At 42.5% G+C, this 16378-nt stretch overlaps 5 protein-coding genes across 5 annotated transcripts; 3 read left to right on the forward strand and 2 right to left on the reverse strand.

The window, feature by feature from the left end:
- The first annotated feature begins 1334 nt into the window (after positions 1-1334).
- LOC146253300 (G-protein coupled receptor 183-like) lies at positions 1335-2318 on the forward strand. The gene has a single exon (XM_084676829.1). It carries the CDS (start codon positions 1335-1337, stop codon positions 2316-2318), a length of 984 nt encoding a protein of 327 aa, XP_084532955.1.
- A 70-nt stretch (positions 2319-2388) lies between these two features.
- Positions 2389-5393, reverse strand: LOC146253301 (E3 ubiquitin-protein ligase TRIM35). Its single transcript, XM_084676795.1, has 6 exons — positions 4698-5393; positions 4313-4408; positions 3996-4226; positions 3861-3883; positions 3610-3728; positions 2389-3323 (listed from the first exon to the last, which is right to left on the reverse strand). The coding sequence occupies exons 1-6, from the start codon at positions 5100-5102 to the stop codon at positions 2788-2790; spliced, it is 1410 nt and encodes a 469-aa protein (XP_084532921.1). The 5' UTR covers positions 5103-5393; the 3' UTR covers positions 2389-2787.
- A 508-nt stretch (positions 5394-5901) lies between these two features.
- Positions 5902-8623, forward strand: tubb4bl (tubulin, beta 4B class IVb-like). Its single transcript, XM_084676797.1, has 4 exons — positions 5902-6052; positions 6715-6823; positions 6946-7056; positions 7258-8623. The coding sequence occupies exons 1-4, from the start codon at positions 5996-5998 to the stop codon at positions 8313-8315; spliced, it is 1335 nt and encodes a 444-aa protein (XP_084532923.1). The 5' UTR covers positions 5902-5995; the 3' UTR covers positions 8316-8623.
- Positions 8593-12557, reverse strand: crb3a (crumbs homolog 3a). Its single transcript, XM_084676798.1, has 4 exons — positions 12035-12557; positions 11147-11339; positions 10118-10173; positions 8593-10024 (listed from the first exon to the last, which is right to left on the reverse strand). The coding sequence occupies exons 2-4, from the start codon at positions 11232-11234 to the stop codon at positions 9815-9817; spliced, it is 354 nt and encodes a 117-aa protein (XP_084532924.1). The 5' UTR covers positions 11235-11339; positions 12035-12557; the 3' UTR covers positions 8593-9814.
- A 636-nt stretch (positions 12558-13193) lies between these two features.
- asf1ba (anti-silencing function 1Ba histone chaperone) lies at positions 13194-15419 on the forward strand. Its single transcript, XM_084677817.1, has 4 exons — positions 13194-13576; positions 13828-13943; positions 14189-14365; positions 14660-15419. Exons 1-4 carry the CDS (start codon positions 13468-13470, stop codon positions 14849-14851), a joined length of 594 nt encoding a protein of 197 aa, XP_084533943.1. The 5' UTR covers positions 13194-13467; the 3' UTR covers positions 14852-15419.
- The last annotated feature ends 959 nt before the right edge of the window (positions 15420-16378 follow it).

Here is a 16378-nt window from a genome sequence, read left to right on the forward strand (position 1 = left end):
TGGGTTGAATAACATGCCTTGACGGGATGAAACATTGACATCTTGAGGTGACGGGTGACATTCTAAATTGATTATGAATGATCACCTTCTCATATCACATAATTCCTCCAATGTTCTAATACACCAAATTAGACTCTGATGCTAAATGCTTTCAACAGTAATCGTGTTATATGGGCATTTAACACCGGCTGTCACCATCACGCCAACTCAGCCATCATTTATTTTGGTTTCACAGCTGGTTATAAACAAAGAATGTTTTGATCCGGTTTTGCATCTGTAGTACCATCGGCACAAAACAACAGTCTGGCCTCTGGTTCCACAAGAGAAAAAGGACCAGCTCAGAGGTCAGAGGGTGAGGTAGAAACCTAGAAAGGCCTGGAAAGAATAAGCAAGCAAGCAAGCCACATTTATTTATAGAGCACTTTAAAATCCAAAGTGAACACCTGTGTGAAGTGCTGTACAGTAAAAACAATAGATAAATACATAAAAGCCCTGAATACAAAAACTCACAGGTCTCATACAATACACATACGAAAACGATGACACACCATACAAGTAAGGAGGGGTAAGAAGGGAAAAAGTGTGACCCAGAGCAGGCCCTCAGAGTACTGGAGCATGGATGATTCCTGCCTGTGGCACGCACACTACAGCAGGACTTAGACTGTCGAAGGAAATCAGGACTAGGATGTCTGACAGTTCCTTGGCAGAACTGTTTCCATCAGTCAAGTCGATATTTGTTGTCAACAATGTATTCTGGCAACTCCTGGATTTCAAAAAGCCATGTTTTATAGATGACTTGCTTGCATTTGTGTAAAAAAAAAAAAAAAAAAACTCTGAATAACTGAATAGAAAAATGTCAGCCAAGACTCACAACAATTGCTTGAATGCACCAATCACCACAGATGCCTGACAAGGACTTCTAACGCCCGGTTACACAGCCGTGTGTCCTTTTATCTCCATGTGAGAGGGGCGGGGTTGGTGGAACAGCACTGGGGGAGCGAGTCAGTTGGGAGTTGATTTCCTGGTGTGTACAGAGAAGTGGTTCTCCAGAGAGAAACAGGGCCCAGAGGGTGCCTCACCACAACTCAAAAACAGAATAACAGCCTGCGGGATGCCCTCTTTCTGTTTGTCCCTGCTGTTTTTTCAACAGGGTTTTGTGGCACAGTAGACCAGTTCCAATCATCAGGGACTCAGGAGAGCTGATGAGACTAATGGAGCCAAAGCCGGAGAGAGAGTACATCTGGATGTCTTGATGTTTACCAAACCTAACCCTTCTCTATGTTCTCCCTTCAGACTCGTGCTGTTGATCTCAATCTGATCTCTGTGAGGGCATCATGTGGGACCTTCTGAATAAATACCTGACAGTGAACACCACCACCACCACCACCCCGCCCCCCCTGCCATCCACCCGTGACGCCCCCATTGACACCCTAGCCAACGCTACGGTCGTGCACCACTTTAGCGTGTTCGATGGCTGCGACGACATGGTGGAAGGCATTCTCTTTGACCTGACCGTGCAGACTTTCAACGTGGTGGTGGGCATTCCTGCCAACATCATGGTGATGGTGATCCTCATCCGTAACCGCCACCAGCCCTCCACGTCCGACATCTTCCTAGGGTGCCTTGCCTTCATGGATTTCTACTTTGGTTGCATGGTCCCCCTCATCTACCTAAATCTCTACTACTGGGAAAGCATGAAGATGTGGTCGGCCTTTAAGTTCTCCTACGGTGTCAAAGACACCAGTGGCCCCCTCTTCCTCTCCTGTATTTGCCTGGATCGCTTTGTGGCAGTTATCTTCCCCATAGCTTTCAGCCAACTCAAGGACAACAAGTACCGGATAGGTCTCTCTGTTTTTGTGCTGTGTCTCACCTTTGCCTATGCTTCGGCCAAGACAGTTGGGGGCCTCCGTAACTTTGAAAAGGTCTTCACTGGTGAGATCCTGGCAAGCTTCACCTGGATGGTTTTTTGCAACATTGCCATCCTGTTGGCCTTGAAAAGGTCCCGTGGGGCAGGCAAGGATGAAATGCACCCCATGAAGAAGAAAGCGTTTAACATGGTGCTTTCCATCTTGGCTATTGTTGTGTTTAACTACCTGCCACCTGTAGCCCTGTTCCCCTTCCAGGACTACTACCCGCCGCATGCCTTCCGCTGCTATGTGCAGCCTGTGGGCTTTGCCTTTGTCAACATCAGTAGCAGCATCCAGCCACTCATCTACCTCTCCCGCCTTGAGAAGGTTCCCTTCCTTCCTGACTTCTGCCTGAAGAGATGGAACACTTCTAAGGAGAAGCCCGATTCACCTCCTGTTAATGCTGCTTAAAAGTCAAAGATTAACCACGTCTTTGTCCAAAGGTTGTTTTGCTAAACATATAGTATGTTTTCTTAGGTGATTTAAAGTATGGACAAGTAGTCAAAGGAAAAGTAGTTTGAGGCAGAGTTCTATTAAATAGTGATGTATTGATGTAGCCACATCAGCTTGTACATTTTCAACGAAGAAATATATAAAGAGCAAATTAGATATTATGGGTAAGCGTCATCCTGTTCTCTATGGATCGCATTCAGATGGAGCTGGGGCGCCACCATGTGTACAAGTTTAAAACTGCATGTGGAAACATAATGCACATTTTTATATTCAAGATCATTTCCTTGAAAAGTAAAAAATACATTATTGATCATCATTCATATAATATGGAAACTACATTACATGAAGTAAAAATGAAACTCTCAAGTCACTCTGTCCTTTTCATAACCTCATCATTTGTGACATTGTCATTAAAATATAACTCTTGTCATCCAACACATTGTTTTTCCTCATTAAGGATTCTCAGCGGGTGTTTACTTTGTGTATAAAAATATGGGAAAACTCTCTCTGTAAACTTGGTTTGCGAGAATGAGTACAAGGCCGCATCTCGATCAGTGGAGTCAAAGAAAGACACCTCCCCCTTGTCCCAGTCAATCTGCACTCTGACCCTTTGGGGTTTCCTAGCAACAGCCAGCAGTGTTGGGGGAGAAGTCATGGCTCTGTACTCTTCATTCCTCAGACACAAGGTCCAGAAGCCATTCTCAGGCCTGGCTAACACCTCAGCCGCTCTGGGTACAGACTCACTGACCACACCCAGAATCCAGTCCTCGTTACTTCCTGTTTCCACTTCCCAGCAGTGACTTCCTGAGCCGAGTCCTGTCATGCCCACTACCTCTGCACTCATGTGGAAGCGCTCAGGGTTGTCAGGGACACCCAGGGGCAAGCTGCTGTAGTGGAGTGAAGTCAGGTCATCAGACAAGATGAGGCAGGGGTGGGCTGTGTTTGGATCCAAAATCACAGGAGCTGAGGGAAAGGAAATAGGAAAGTTAAGATTAGAGGGCAGGAAAGAGTTTCCATCTCCCTGCTGGATTAATAGATAGACTGTCTGTTGGATTACATATACTATGTTACGCACTTATCCAGAGCGATTTACAGTAAGTACAGGGACATTTCTCCCGAGGCAAGTAGGGTGACGTGCCTTGCCCAAGGACAAAACATTATTTGGCACGGCCGGGAATTTGACTGGAAACCTTTTGATTAATAGCCCGATTCCCTAAACACTCAGCCATTTGACTCTCTACTACTTTACCTTTATCCACATGGTGTGACATTCTCTCCCAGACTCTGTACTTGAGATTACACAGATGTTTGGCCGCATCAACAAGTAACCCTGAAACTGTCACTGAAGGCTGTGGCGCACAGCTCCCTCTGAAACAAAATAGGAAGCAAAGTGTGTTTGAAAGGAAGGATGTGTGTATGTGTGTTTATGTGTGAGTGCATGTGTGTGTGTTTGTTTGTGTGTGGGGGGGGTTGTTCAACACAGACAGTGTGCTCAAATACCTTTCCAAAGTGGCTTTGAAGTTCTGGGGAAAACAAACACATTGTGTCAAGTTCACACCTAACATACCATTAGCGCTGTTAAGATCCTCGTCGATTGTCTCAATTAATTGGACGGTATCCTAGATGTATACAGACCTGTAGCAATGCCATGTCATCTTCCGCAATCTCCTTCTCGAGGACTGCGATAGTCTCTGTGAGAAACAGTGTCCTTGCAGCAGTCTCTGTCATCGCTGTAATCACAAGACTCCTCTTCTCCTCCTCCTCCTTCCTCAGACCTGCTAACATGGCCGTCTCCTCTTCGTACAGAAACTGGTGCAACTGTCCAAACTGTTCTTTCATCTTTTGTTCAGTCTCCAGAGCCTGACTCTGAAGAACATAAAAACACAGATACATTTTTTTTTTTTTTTTCTGTGAATTTTTGGACACCAGACTGGTGATGTGTTAGGAGTTACCTTAATGTGTGCTAGCGTGGTCTTTAATGTATTGGGTACCCTGGTGAGGGAGTCCAGAGTGTCTTTCAGGGTCTTCAGTGAAGCACAGATCTCATTCTGGAAGAGGAATTCTATTTGTGTGAACCAGGCCATCCATCCATACTTTCATGCACTTACTGTATACTCTAAACATGAAATGTTTTGTATTTGACAGCATCAAGACCCCTGATTAGATGGTGATAAACTGTTAGATGGCGATAAACCTAAGCTTTGACATTCAAATTCCCTGGTCAAAATGTAAAGCATTCTACCTTCAACCTGACTGGAATGCAACAACATGGTTATTTGAGTCATCTGTTTTTGTGTTATTCTGTGTGGGCACTGAGTCACTAAACCTCTCACTCACCTTGCAATCCAGTGCCGCCTCCTCTATCGGTGAACACTCATGGTGTTTGTGCATTTTGGAGGATTGGCACACCACACAGACGGGCTGCATGTCGGCCAGGCAGAATAATTTCAATTGCTCCCCGTGCAGGCTGCAGAGTAATCTCTCCCTGCCTGCATGGCTCTCCCGCCTGCTCTGTACCAAGGCCTCACAGAGGTTCTTCAGGGCCAGGTTGGAGGGTGGGCTGCGCTTGGAGGCCCTGCACCTGCAGACTGGGCACTCTCTGGAGGCTGAGGTGTCCCAGCAGCGCTGCAGACAGCTCCGACAGACGCTGTGGCTGCATGTCAGCAGGACAGGGTCACTGAAGATGTCAATGCAAACAGGACAGGAGAGGTCCTCCTCGGGGAGAGAGACGCCACATGACATGTCCTTCACCTGGTCAGGGGTTGGCTACAGCAGCTCCAATGTCCCAAAAAGTACTTGTCCGACCTTGAAGACTAACTACACTTTGTAATAGAGAGGAAGAAAAATAGGTTGTTTTAAACGTTACATAAATCTAGACAGCATTTAGCGTATAATGAAAAGTCTAAAGTCTTTGTTGTTCCATTGTTCTTGACGCAGAGCAAACCATTTTAGAAAAGACCATTTTCCTGTTTTCGGTTTGACTCCAGAGACGCAGAGCACGTTTGACACACTGAATGCAAAAACCCTGGGAAACAGGAAGCCAAGCCTGTTCGGTAGCCTACAGTAGGTCAAATGTGAAATAGTTTCAAACTTGTTGTTACTCGTTTAGAATAGAATGGTTTTTTTTACGTGTAAGGTATAGAAATGTCTGAAACTCGAATACTTGATTCAATGACTATATAGAACATTCTACATACAAAACATTCAAGATGAGAGAAAAAAAAGAAGAGGGTTGAGGTCTGTGGTGTTATTTATTAGTCAGTTTGGGTGTCGCTTGGGAAGGCTCCGAGGCCGCCCCGCCTCTGACTGATTGTGTTCAAACGAGCTATATTATACAGGCCCATTTACTTTGACTTCCCGTAAACAGGCAAAGTAATCATATGATCTTTGATCATATTTGCTACTGCTATCACGTAGCTTCTAGTCGATCTAGCTTGTCAATGTCTATCTTTATCACAAACAAAGATCATCTCCTCCTCCTGTCTTTGGTTACCATGGGGATGACGTAAAGTTGCATCAATGATTTGGTCCAATTGTCGTTTTAAAGACGGGCGTGACCTAGACTGCCAAAGCGCATGAGCGTTCTGCGAGAAGAATCCTGAGTCCATAGCTCTCTGTCAAATCCTCTTATCAAAATGCGCGAAATTGTGCATCTGCAAGCTGGCCAGTGCGGTAACCAGATTGGAGCAAAGGTATGAAATATATTAGTTTGATATTTTGATTTAAAAAAACATATTTACATGCATGATTGCTTGCAGGATTCATTTTCTTGCAGCTGAAAGGCAACTAATCCTATCACAATTCGCTAGAAAGCCGCAGAAAATGGAGGATCCCTGAATTTCCATCATGAAACTGCATGATTTACAGAACAGAAGATTTAGCATATTTTGTGCATGAAATAAATACATTATTGTAGACTATCCAATTCGCTTTTTATCATATAGCATTATTGTTTTTGTGCCTATAATTATTGAATATAGGTCACACAAATTAATGTCAAATGCATTGTAGCTCCTCATTGTTAGTCTACCTTGTTATAATCATTGAGGAGGAAGATTGTAGTATACTGTCATGGTGTCTCAAACTGATGCCATCAGATGTCATTCCCTGCCCAATCAACTTGACCTATTTATTCTACATTTCTCTTTCTTATGATTTAGTTGCCTGTTTGGAGTTCAAGCTACCATTATTGCATAACAATGTTCAGCTGCAAACACACAATGTATCACATATGCATGGCTCATGAGACGCAAATATGTAAGGTTTATATTCAAAACTAGCAATTAATCAGTCAAAATCCTTACACCCATCCTTTTTCCCCAACCGACACCCATTCTCTCTCCCTGTCCCTCAGTTCTGGGAGGTGATTAGTGATGAACATGGCATCGACCCCACTGGTTCCTACCATGGAGACAGTGACCTGCAGCTGGACAGGATCAGTGTCTATTACAATGAGGCCTCAGGTCGTTATTTTTGCTGTATACGTATAACTCTCCTATCCTAAATAAACCATTATAGTTCATGCTATACCAGCATCATCATGAACCAGTGAAAACAATCAGGGATTAACCTGTCACATTTGCAGGTGGAAAGTATGTTCCTCGTGCCATCCTGGTGGACCTAGAGCCTGGCACCATGGACTCAGTCAGGTCGGGACCCTTCGGACAGATCTTCAGGCCTGACAACTTTGTCTTTGGTAGGTGTTTTTTAATCAAAGGTGTCTAACAGTATGGAGTCCAGTCATGTATTTCATTGTAATTTCATTGTCTACTTTCAATTGTCTCTGATTGGTTATGCTAGATGTGTTGTTTATCTTCAATTCAGGCCTTTTTAGTATCATAACGGGTAATCCTCTAATGCTTTTCTGTTCATCTCAAATCTTCTGCTTTCTCTATAGGCCAGAGTGGTGCTGGAAACAACTGGGCCAAGGGCCACTACACTGAGGGGGCTGAGCTGGTGGACTCAGTCCTGGACGTGGTGAGGAAGGAGGCTGAGAGCTGTGACTGCCTCCAGGGCTTCCAGCTCACCCATTCCCTGGGAGGGGGCACTGGTTCAGGGATGGGTACCCTGCTCATCAGCAAGATCCGTGAGGAGTACCCTGACCGCATCATGAACACCTTCAGTGTGGTGCCTTCTCCTAAAGTGTCTGACACTGTGGTGGAGCCCTACAACGCCACCCTCTCCGTGCACCAACTGGTCGAAAACACAGACGAAACCTACTGCATTGACAATGAAGCTCTCTACGACATCTGCTTCCGCACTCTCAAGCTCACCACTCCCACCTACGGAGACCTCAACCACCTGGTCTCTGCCACCATGAGTGGGGTGACCACCTGCCTTCGCTTCCCTGGCCAACTCAATGCCGACCTGCGTAAGCTTGCCGTGAACATGGTGCCTTTCCCCCGGCTGCACTTCTTCATGCCCGGCTTTGCCCCTCTCACCAGCAGGGGGAGCCAGCAGTACCGCGCCCTGTCCGTGCCTGAGCTCACCCAGCAAATGTTTGACGCCAAGAACATGATGGCCGCCTGCGACCCCCGCCACGGCCGCTACCTGACCGTGGCCGCCGTGTTCCGCGGCCGCATGTCCATGAAGGAGGTGGACGAGCAGATGCTGAACGTGCAGAACAAGAACAGCAGCTACTTCGTGGAGTGGATCCCCAACAACGTGAAGACGGCCGTCTGCGACATCCCTCCCCGTGGGCTCAAAATGGCCGCCACTTTCATCGGCAACAGCACTGCTATCCAGGAGCTGTTCAAGCGTATCTCTGAGCAGTTCACCGCCATGTTCCGTCGTAAGGCCTTCCTCCACTGGTACACTGGCGAGGGCATGGATGAGATGGAGTTCACGGAGGCCGAGAGCAACATGAACGACCTGGTGTCGGAGTACCAGCAGTACCAGGACGCCACTGCAGAGGAGGGCGAGTTTGAGGAGGAAGGAGAAGAGGAAGTGGCCTAAACCCTCCGGCCACTTTATTGCTAAACATTTCATTACATTCCCAACTCCATACCTATCTTTCTCCTTTGTGTCTCAACTCACTTTAAATTGTTTGCCTTACATGAAATGGTTTGGCATACAGTGATGTTAACTTATAGTAGTGAACTTTTATGTGTCTTTGTTTTGAATGCAATGAATTCTTCCCATACCCACATCCATCCAGTAATTTTATTATGAAAGAAAGTGAATTTAACTGTGAAACCCTTGAATTGGAAAATAATTAAAAGTTGGTGTCTGATTAACTGATAATCTTGCTGACCGTCTTTATTTTATTATATAAAAAGAAATGCTAATTTGATACGTATTGAAAAACAATACTTGTGACACGTGTGCCACCAGATGGCAGCATTGACATTGAATGATCGTATTAATTTCAAAACATGTCAAACAACCAGAGAAATAGCCAGACAGCTCAAATCCAAGTCTCAATTCACCACATATTGCAAAATAAGAACAATATGCTTTGCCTACTGTGATCATGAGACACACAAGCAGACTCTGCATTCCTATAATTCATTAAGAGAAAGCAGCTACACAATTGCTAATGTTGTGACAACGTTAGGTAAATAATTTTAAACATAACCAGCAGTTTATTCCACTGTGCGCATAGATAAAACATTGCTAAATATCTCCACATCAGTGTCATTATTCATTGACATACCAAATTCTAGAAATCTTGCAGCATTTACTTAGTGGAATAATTGGAAGATTAAATATTCAAGTGTAAACATTTATTCCTTTTTGGTGATATAATCAATACTATTGTATTAACTGAAAATTATTTGAATCAATATAATAAGACAGAACAACTGATATTAGATATTAGATAATTGACTAGTTAATAACCAATAAAAGGCAAGTCCATAGTGTTTCCTTCAACAACACTAGTCTGTGGTTGAAATACAGTGCAGTACTGAAGTAAAATGATCTAGAAATCATAAATATCAACAGTCAATAGTGGTATTCAGAATTCAGTATTCAACGCATCATCCTGAATGAATGATCCTGAAACAGAAATGTATTTATAGGTTGTAATCTCCACCATTTAGCTATTGAAAAGCAAGACAGATTGGCCGTGACCGATAGGTCACAACATCAGTGAAATGCGTAATGACAAAATACTGTTCCTCTTTCATTTAGTGCAGTAGTCTGATACCTCCGTCCGTAAGACCATTTTAGCATTTGTTCCTCTTGAATAAGCAATTGTTATTTACAGTCAACAATTGTGGAAAAGTCAGGGATTATCCGTGGCTACCAAAGCAGATCATGAACCCAGAACTTGATAATGTCCTTTTCCAGGGCTTTTTTTGTAATGACCTTTCACATCTTGCAGCTCACACATCCTTTTCTGCATTTCTGCACAGGTAGTTCTTCCTCCAATAATAAGGTCAAATGAGGTGTTAATGATTCCAGGTGCTGAGTTGCCACCAAATAGCAACCCCAAACACCACGAGCAAGGCTCAAATGAGCCTTTCTTCCTTGGGTAGTTTGAGTGTGTCTGGTGCTTCGACACTGCGAGCCCCCGATTGCTCCTCAGCACTAGGATGGTACGTCCCCTCAGTCTGCCGCCTCTTCTTAACCACACAAAAAAGCCATGCAAGGACCGCAGAAGCTATAGCCAAAAGCCCCAGGATAACAGTTGGGGCAACAATGGCAGCAATGTTTGGCCCCTGCAGGTGGAATAACACAAGGATTAAAGCTACTCTCTTCAGTAGTGAAATGGCCTAACTTATGCAGGAAGAAAATGTGAATAGCATACTAACCGAGGCACTTGTTGTTGTAAGATTTATAGGGGGACTGGTAGTTGAATTGTTCTGACCTATGAAAAGAGTCCAAGATTGTTATTACCTTTGAATAAAAATGTATCAAAGTCCTGGTCATGAAAGCAGTGTGACATTATAAACACTGCATTAAAACAACACAAACACTAGTTAAACCAGCAATACTGTGTGTAATGTGTAAATGTGTCAAATTAACCAAAAACTAAATGTGGACTTTCATGTTCTAGGTAATATAGAATACACAAGGTGTTGCTTTGCAAAAGTATTCAAGTCCAGCTACTGCAACTGTGTCTCAGGAACTTTATCCATGGCCAACCATGTGATTTTTATTTGAGATCACAAGCACAGTAACAGCTTGAACAGCGAGGGGGAGGTGAGTGCTTGGAATGCAGCCTGTGACTGTGGTCAGTGACATTTTCCAAACTCATTCATTTAAAATCATAAAAAAACACATGTCAACTTGTCATTATGCTTATTTTTGAGAAATTGAATGGTCGAAGGTGTCTTGTTTAGAAGCCTTATCAGTCCGCTCAGGGGATTTAAAGTGAGTTAATCTTTAACTAGAGTAAACAGAAAGTTTCTCAAGGACAAAAGTACACCTTTCTGAAAAAAACACACAAAAAGAAACGGTATACTTGGGGGAGGGTGAATACATTTGCTCTCTCTATTGGATCTCTACATGTTTAGGGCAGTAATATTGGCAAGTTACTTTTAGCTTGCAATACAATGGAACGTTGACAGTTTGAACGTTACAGAGGTTTTAAACAATTATTGTGGTCACATTCCTGAGCACAGTCACATTACATTTAAACCAAATCTTATGAGACGGTCTTGCTATGGCAACATGTCATAACATGTCTGGTTCTCTGAGCTATGAGCAACTGCAACAGCTTTTGAGGCTACAATAATTGAGACTGGGTGTGTTTTCATGTTGTATAATACACTTTACTGTATAGAGGAAGGGCTAACAGAATGAATGTAGTTGTAGGACGTAGGGATGGAGTGACTCACCTTCGGCATGATTAATGGCTAGCACCAGTAGCAGGACACTCCCTGCCAATAGACCAGGCATCGGAATGATATCCAGGGGCAGTGCCATGTCTATCTAGCACCAGGAGGGCCTCATAGAGTGTAGACTGCCATTGGGACATCAATTTAGGGCCATTTCAGCAGGACCAACATTCAACACAACCCTAGAGGCTGTCTAGATTGTGAACAGAAATGTTACAGTAAAAATCACATGGCTTGTGTATGAATACAAAACTATTCCAATTTGGGAGTCTAATCAATGTTGTTATCATTGTCAAGTTAATGTACTGTTACATGCCACATGGGTCCAAAACTACACATTAGTCAGTGGTGTCTAAAAGATTCATTTGGGTATCCTTTGATTTGACCACTGAGCCCACATTACAAGGATTAGAGATACAGTAAACCTGTGGAATCCTACATGCCAGTGTTGTCAGGCACAGGAATATGCGGAGGAGATATAGGTATAGATGTTTTCAATTGCAATAGGCCTACTTTTTAAAGTACTTTTGTTGATAGTGCGTGCGAAATCCAAAAGGGCAAAAGGCGCTGTCTAAAATTGCACCTGTTCAAAAAGGAAGGGTGTATGGTACGATACATCCATAACAATCAATCCGAGTTTAAATAGAAAATATTTTCAATAGTAGTTATATCAAAACAATAACAGCTGAAATCGTATCATGGATTTAATAAATTGTAATAGTTGGTTTCAAAATATGCTATGTCACTTAGTTCAAGCGTACTTCAACCGCAACAGTTGCCTGTAGGCTATTTGGTAATCCGTGCCCAATGAAAGACCAACGCTTCAGTTCTACACACAGTAAGCCTATACCATCATATGTTTAACTATATTGAATATGAAGTACATACCGACTTGCTCTGCCTGCAATAGATATCCAGGTGAGGCAACCGGAAAATAAGTAGTAAGTAGATTCCGTGTAAAAACAACTGTTTACTTCCGCCTCACCTTATCAAGAGACCAACTGAACATCCAAACTTCATCAAATGCCTTAATGATTTTTTAAAGTTATCCTTTAAGATGATAAATGATCAATGCGTCTCGACATCATCGTAGCCTAGCCTACCTGTGGCTTTAACTATGTAAAACAGTTTTTTTCCCCCTCTCTTCGGCCTTGGTCACATGGTCATGTCTCATGTTACAGTACCTGTGCATAGTACCAACCCGTTGCACGGGAAGAACAGATAGCCTTTGTATGCACACCCGAGTCAAAGAGGGAGGCAGAGGAGAAAATCCACCTGCTCAATGGACCTATCACTACACTCATGCAGGCCCCTCTCATATTGCGTTTCATGTCGATTTCGTTGACGTTTCTGTCCAACTTCTAAATGGAATTCATGACTGGCCTCTTAACAATTGTTCTACCAAATATGTTTTAACTGTAATTGTAGTCTAATCTCAGTTATAGCATAGGCCATGGCTGTATTTGTGATATGATCGTGTAATTCTCATTATTATTACAATTCTCATTATTATGATGTAATAACAATTTAGATTTAATCTGGTTTCAGTGTGAAATATGACATCTAGTGGTGTGCACAAAAACGCGTTTTTATCGTAGTCTCAAATGTAGATCACACATTCCTAAAATACCACAATGGATTTATCGAAAATAATCCTTTCTTGTAACTACAGCAGTGTCATGTAGCCTACAAGAGTAAAAAGATTCGGCTAGATGTAAATGTGCATTGTAGGACTGGGCTATTTGGCGTTCAAATTGGCGTAGTGACAGGTGATTCACTCATCCCAACAATAATTAGCCTACCCAATTGGGGCACTTCAAATTATGCTGTATGCTGTGTGAATCTTTTTTGGTGCAAATGTTGTAAAATTTTATATGTTTCGGTTTAATCCGTTTGTACGCTGTTACTAACTTACTTATTTAAAAGTTTTGCTGATTTAAGCTACAATTATACTCTGTATGCAGACGCTGAGAGTGAAAGAGACGACTGCACCATACAAATGAACTGCCCTCATCTGGTTGTTACATGAATAACAATGCCTTTCCAAAGGGATCCCATTCGACTAACATCACACTCACCTTGCACACTAACAATAGTATTGTCAACAAAACTTCCATTATCTTATCAATATAGTGTTATGCAATTTACGGCGTTGCACCATTAAGACTCAATATAATGCTTTGATTATTCCTACGATTCCCTGAAAGAAGGAAGCAGAAAGTATAGGCTACATCATTAGATGTTCGAACTGGGCCCAACGTTGACACTTGAGCATTTGGTTTACGCGCCAGCCCAGCATTTGCGGCGGCAACACTGCAACAATGGCGAAGGTCCAAGTACTAAATGTTGCTGTTCTTGATAACCCTAGTCCTTTCGGAAACCCTTTCCAATTTGAAATAACATTCGAGTGCATGGAAGACCTGTCTGAAGGTAAGTTGATATGATTGTTGCCAGAACTAGTCTGTGGCTCTCCGAAATAGTCAGCTAGGTTAGCTAACTCGTTTTTTCTACCCAGAACAGCAACTAGGTAGCTAGCTAGCTAACCAGTGCTAGCTAGCTAACCTACATTAGCTACTTTCTACCTTGCTACTGTAGCGAGCTAACTGGACATCTGACTTTGCTAGACGTTAGCGCGCAAATTTAAAGTTTGAACACAGTGTGAAACATGTTATGTGTTGTAGACCTAGAATGGAAAATCATCTATGTGGGCTCAGCAGAGAGCGAAGAATACGACCAGACCCTTGATTCTGTTCTGGTTGGCCCAGTACCAGCAGGAAGACACATGTTTGTGTTTCAAGTGAGTTTTTCAAATCTGATAGGATTACAACCTTAGTAGCTAGCTACGTTAGTTAGTGACAAAACATTTGTCACAACAGTGCTTTTTTCAGTGAACGTCTTTCCTTACTACTGTACTCTATACAATTCTGTACATACACTGAACAACGACTAGTTCGTCATTGTTAAACAGCTGTAGACATCTATAGAGACACAAGCTGCTCTTCTATTCCTTCACCTTGTGACTTAACCTGTGTCAACCCACAGGCTGATGCCCCAAACACTGCTCTGATTCCAGAGAGTGATGCTGTAGGTGTCACTGTGGCGCTTATCACCTGCACATATCGTGGACAAGAGTTCATTAGGATCGGATACTATGTCAACAATGAGTACACAGACCCTGAACTGCGTGAGAACCCTCCTGTCAAGCCAGACTATGCACAGGTAAGTCCAAGGTGAATTATACTGAGTTATCATGAATTGATATACACCATGTAGCATTAGATGAATCAGAATAAAGTTTAAAGTTCGCCAAGTAGTTTACACAATTTACTTTGGTGGGCAGATGCTTGTTGTCTCTGATGTATGGCTGCAGAAAAACAATAACAAAAAAAGTGTTGTTAAATTGAGTATATCTATTGTTCAAATACAATTGTCAGTGTACATTTATCAACACTCGTATATCATTCACACTTCCTTCAATGGAATGCCTCCTAACATTGTTTGTTTGTCTTTCAGCTGCAGAGAAATATCCTGGCTTCAAACCCACGTGTAACACGATTCCATATCAATTGGGAAGGATGTGCTGAACGGATGGAAGACTCTGAGAATGTGGACCCTTCCCCCAATTCTATGCTGCCCCCTTCCTGTCTTCCAGGCAAGGCCCCACCCATGGGCTTGCTTCCAGAAAACTCTATGGACTGCTTATAGAAACACTCAAAGTTACAAACTGTTTGTCTTCACCCTCGCCAACCCTTGTTCCGGAATGGACCTTGGACATTCATATATGGTTGTCGACTGCCAGACATGCGGCGTTTCCATACAGCTGTCCATTTTTGTCTTAGATACACGATTAACAACTGTTAACTATACCCCCCCCGTCGTCGTGGACTTCAAGAAAGGATTATTGTGTCTAGTAAAACTGAATATCTCTACTGGACTAATCAATTGACCTGTATTTTTCAATTCAGTGTATTTGTTAAGACATGTTTGCTTTGTTAAGAGTTGTGATTTGTGACGATAAAAAGATGATTTCACACTGCTAGTAAAGCATAGGTTGGAAAATAATCAGACAGTTAAACTTATCGTACTACACAAGCGCTTTTTGGCTATTCCTCAGCCATTATATTTCTCTTTCTATTGCACTGGGTTATAGTTTACCAGCTATCAAGTGCTGTAGTCTATTGGATTGGGTAATAGTACTAGAGGCATGATATGTATATATCTTTATTTCATGAAACATGTCTTTTCTCAAATAAAATGTTTTTGTTTACAAATATTTGTACCTATAGTGCAAATATTTAAGACTTGTTAATACATTCAGTGAACCATCCAATAGCTTGACTATAGCTTGGTTTATAATGGATTTGCTTTGCATGGACAAATCCAAGTCAAGGATTTCATTCACAAAAATGTAGTCTGGTATGTCAGGTGCACTGAGATCTTCCAATAGGAGAGAGGAACAAAGTGAAAGCCCTGCTTCCTTGTTGCCAAGCAACTTACAATTTTGTGTGCACTGCATGAACTGGTAATACTATGATGTAGCCGTCAAGTGAACCTTTTTCCTTCTGGCACACATTTCAGCAGTATGTGGGCCTTCCTGTTCTGCACATATATAGATTGAGTCTGTTAGACCCTCATCATTTGACAAACTTTTTGACAATGGCAAGTTTCTTGCACCATCTAAAATTGAGATCACAGACATGAGATTGGAGCAGCTACATTCGCGGAAGAGGTCAGCCATATATGAACCTACAAAATGTGCAGTCAACAAGGTAACACTTGTTGACCAACTGCCATTGCACTCGATTAAATACGTATAAGACATTTATCTACTGAACTGTACTACCTGTTTTTCTGATTAGGGATACACTTTTGATATTCTGAGAACGTAGGATCTCCACGTGCTTTCAAGTTACTAAAAATAGACAGGTTTGACGTCACATGGCCAATCACAGATTTGTGGAGCAGGATGGTTCGGCAAGAACAGTTTATCTTCTATTGACTCTGTCCTTCAATAAATAAAATGTTGTGTGTGCACATCAGACGATATAGATGCGTTACTGTTTTTACTAATGTGAAATTATTGTTTTGCAAATTGAACATGGAGTCATGTGAAATCGTACGAGATGAAATAGGTTAGGTGGTTGACGAAGGCGGGACAAAGCCGTTCAGACAAATCATAATATGCCATTGAAAATCTAATTAAGTATATGTCCAATCAACTGTTGTATAGTA

The sequence above is a fragment of the Hypomesus nipponensis genome, chromosome 17 (genome assembly GCF_054491055.1).
Source record: "Hypomesus nipponensis isolate SF chromosome 17, ASM5449105v1, whole genome shotgun sequence".
Lineage (NCBI taxonomy): Eukaryota > Metazoa > Chordata > Actinopteri > Osmeriformes > Osmeridae > Hypomesus > Hypomesus nipponensis.

What these genes read in the sequence shown, in the direction of transcription:
- LOC146253300 (XM_084676829.1), top strand. Translation starts at nt 1,335, where the DNA reads ATGTGGGACCTTCTGAATAAATACCTGACAGTGAACACCACCACCACC.
- LOC146253301 (XM_084676795.1), bottom strand. Translation starts at nt 5,102, where the DNA reads ATGTCATGTGGCGTCTCTCTCCCCGAGGAGGACCTCTCCTGTCCTGTT. An exon ending in CCACGCTAGCACACATTAAG is followed by an intron (nt 4,227 to 4,312) that starts GTAACTCCTAAC and finishes TATGTTCTTCAG; the next exon opens with AGTCAGGCTCTGGAGACTGA. An exon ending in TTCAAAGCCACTTTGGAAAG is followed by an intron (nt 3,729 to 3,860) that starts GTATTTGAGCAC and finishes ATTTTGTTTCAG; the next exon opens with AGGGAGCTGTGCGCCACAGC.
- tubb4bl (XM_084676797.1), top strand. Translation starts at nt 5,996, where the DNA reads ATGCGCGAAATTGTGCATCTGCAAGCTGGCCAGTGCGGTAACCAGATT. An exon ending in CTATTACAATGAGGCCTCAG is followed by an intron (nt 6,824 to 6,945) that starts GTCGTTATTTTT and finishes TCACATTTGCAG; the next exon opens with GTGGAAAGTATGTTCCTCGT. An exon ending in GCCTGACAACTTTGTCTTTG is followed by an intron (nt 7,057 to 7,257) that starts GTAGGTGTTTTT and finishes CTTTCTCTATAG; the next exon opens with GCCAGAGTGGTGCTGGAAAC.
- crb3a (XM_084676798.1), bottom strand. Translation starts at nt 11,234, where the DNA reads ATGGCACTGCCCCTGGATATCATTCCGATGCCTGGTCTATTGGCAGGG. An exon ending in AGCCATTAATCATGCCGAAG is followed by an intron (nt 10,174 to 11,146) that starts GTGAGTCACTCC and finishes CTCTTTTCATAG; the next exon opens with GTCAGAACAATTCAACTACC. An exon ending in TTACAACAACAAGTGCCTCG is followed by an intron (nt 10,025 to 10,117) that starts GTTAGTATGCTA and finishes TTCCACCTGCAG; the next exon opens with GGGCCAAACATTGCTGCCAT.
- asf1ba (XM_084677817.1), top strand. Translation starts at nt 13,468, where the DNA reads ATGGCGAAGGTCCAAGTACTAAATGTTGCTGTTCTTGATAACCCTAGT. An exon ending in CATGGAAGACCTGTCTGAAG is followed by an intron (nt 13,577 to 13,827) that starts GTAAGTTGATAT and finishes TATGTGTTGTAG; the next exon opens with ACCTAGAATGGAAAATCATC. An exon ending in TCAAGCCAGACTATGCACAG is followed by an intron (nt 14,366 to 14,659) that starts GTAAGTCCAAGG and finishes TTTGTCTTTCAG; the next exon opens with CTGCAGAGAAATATCCTGGC.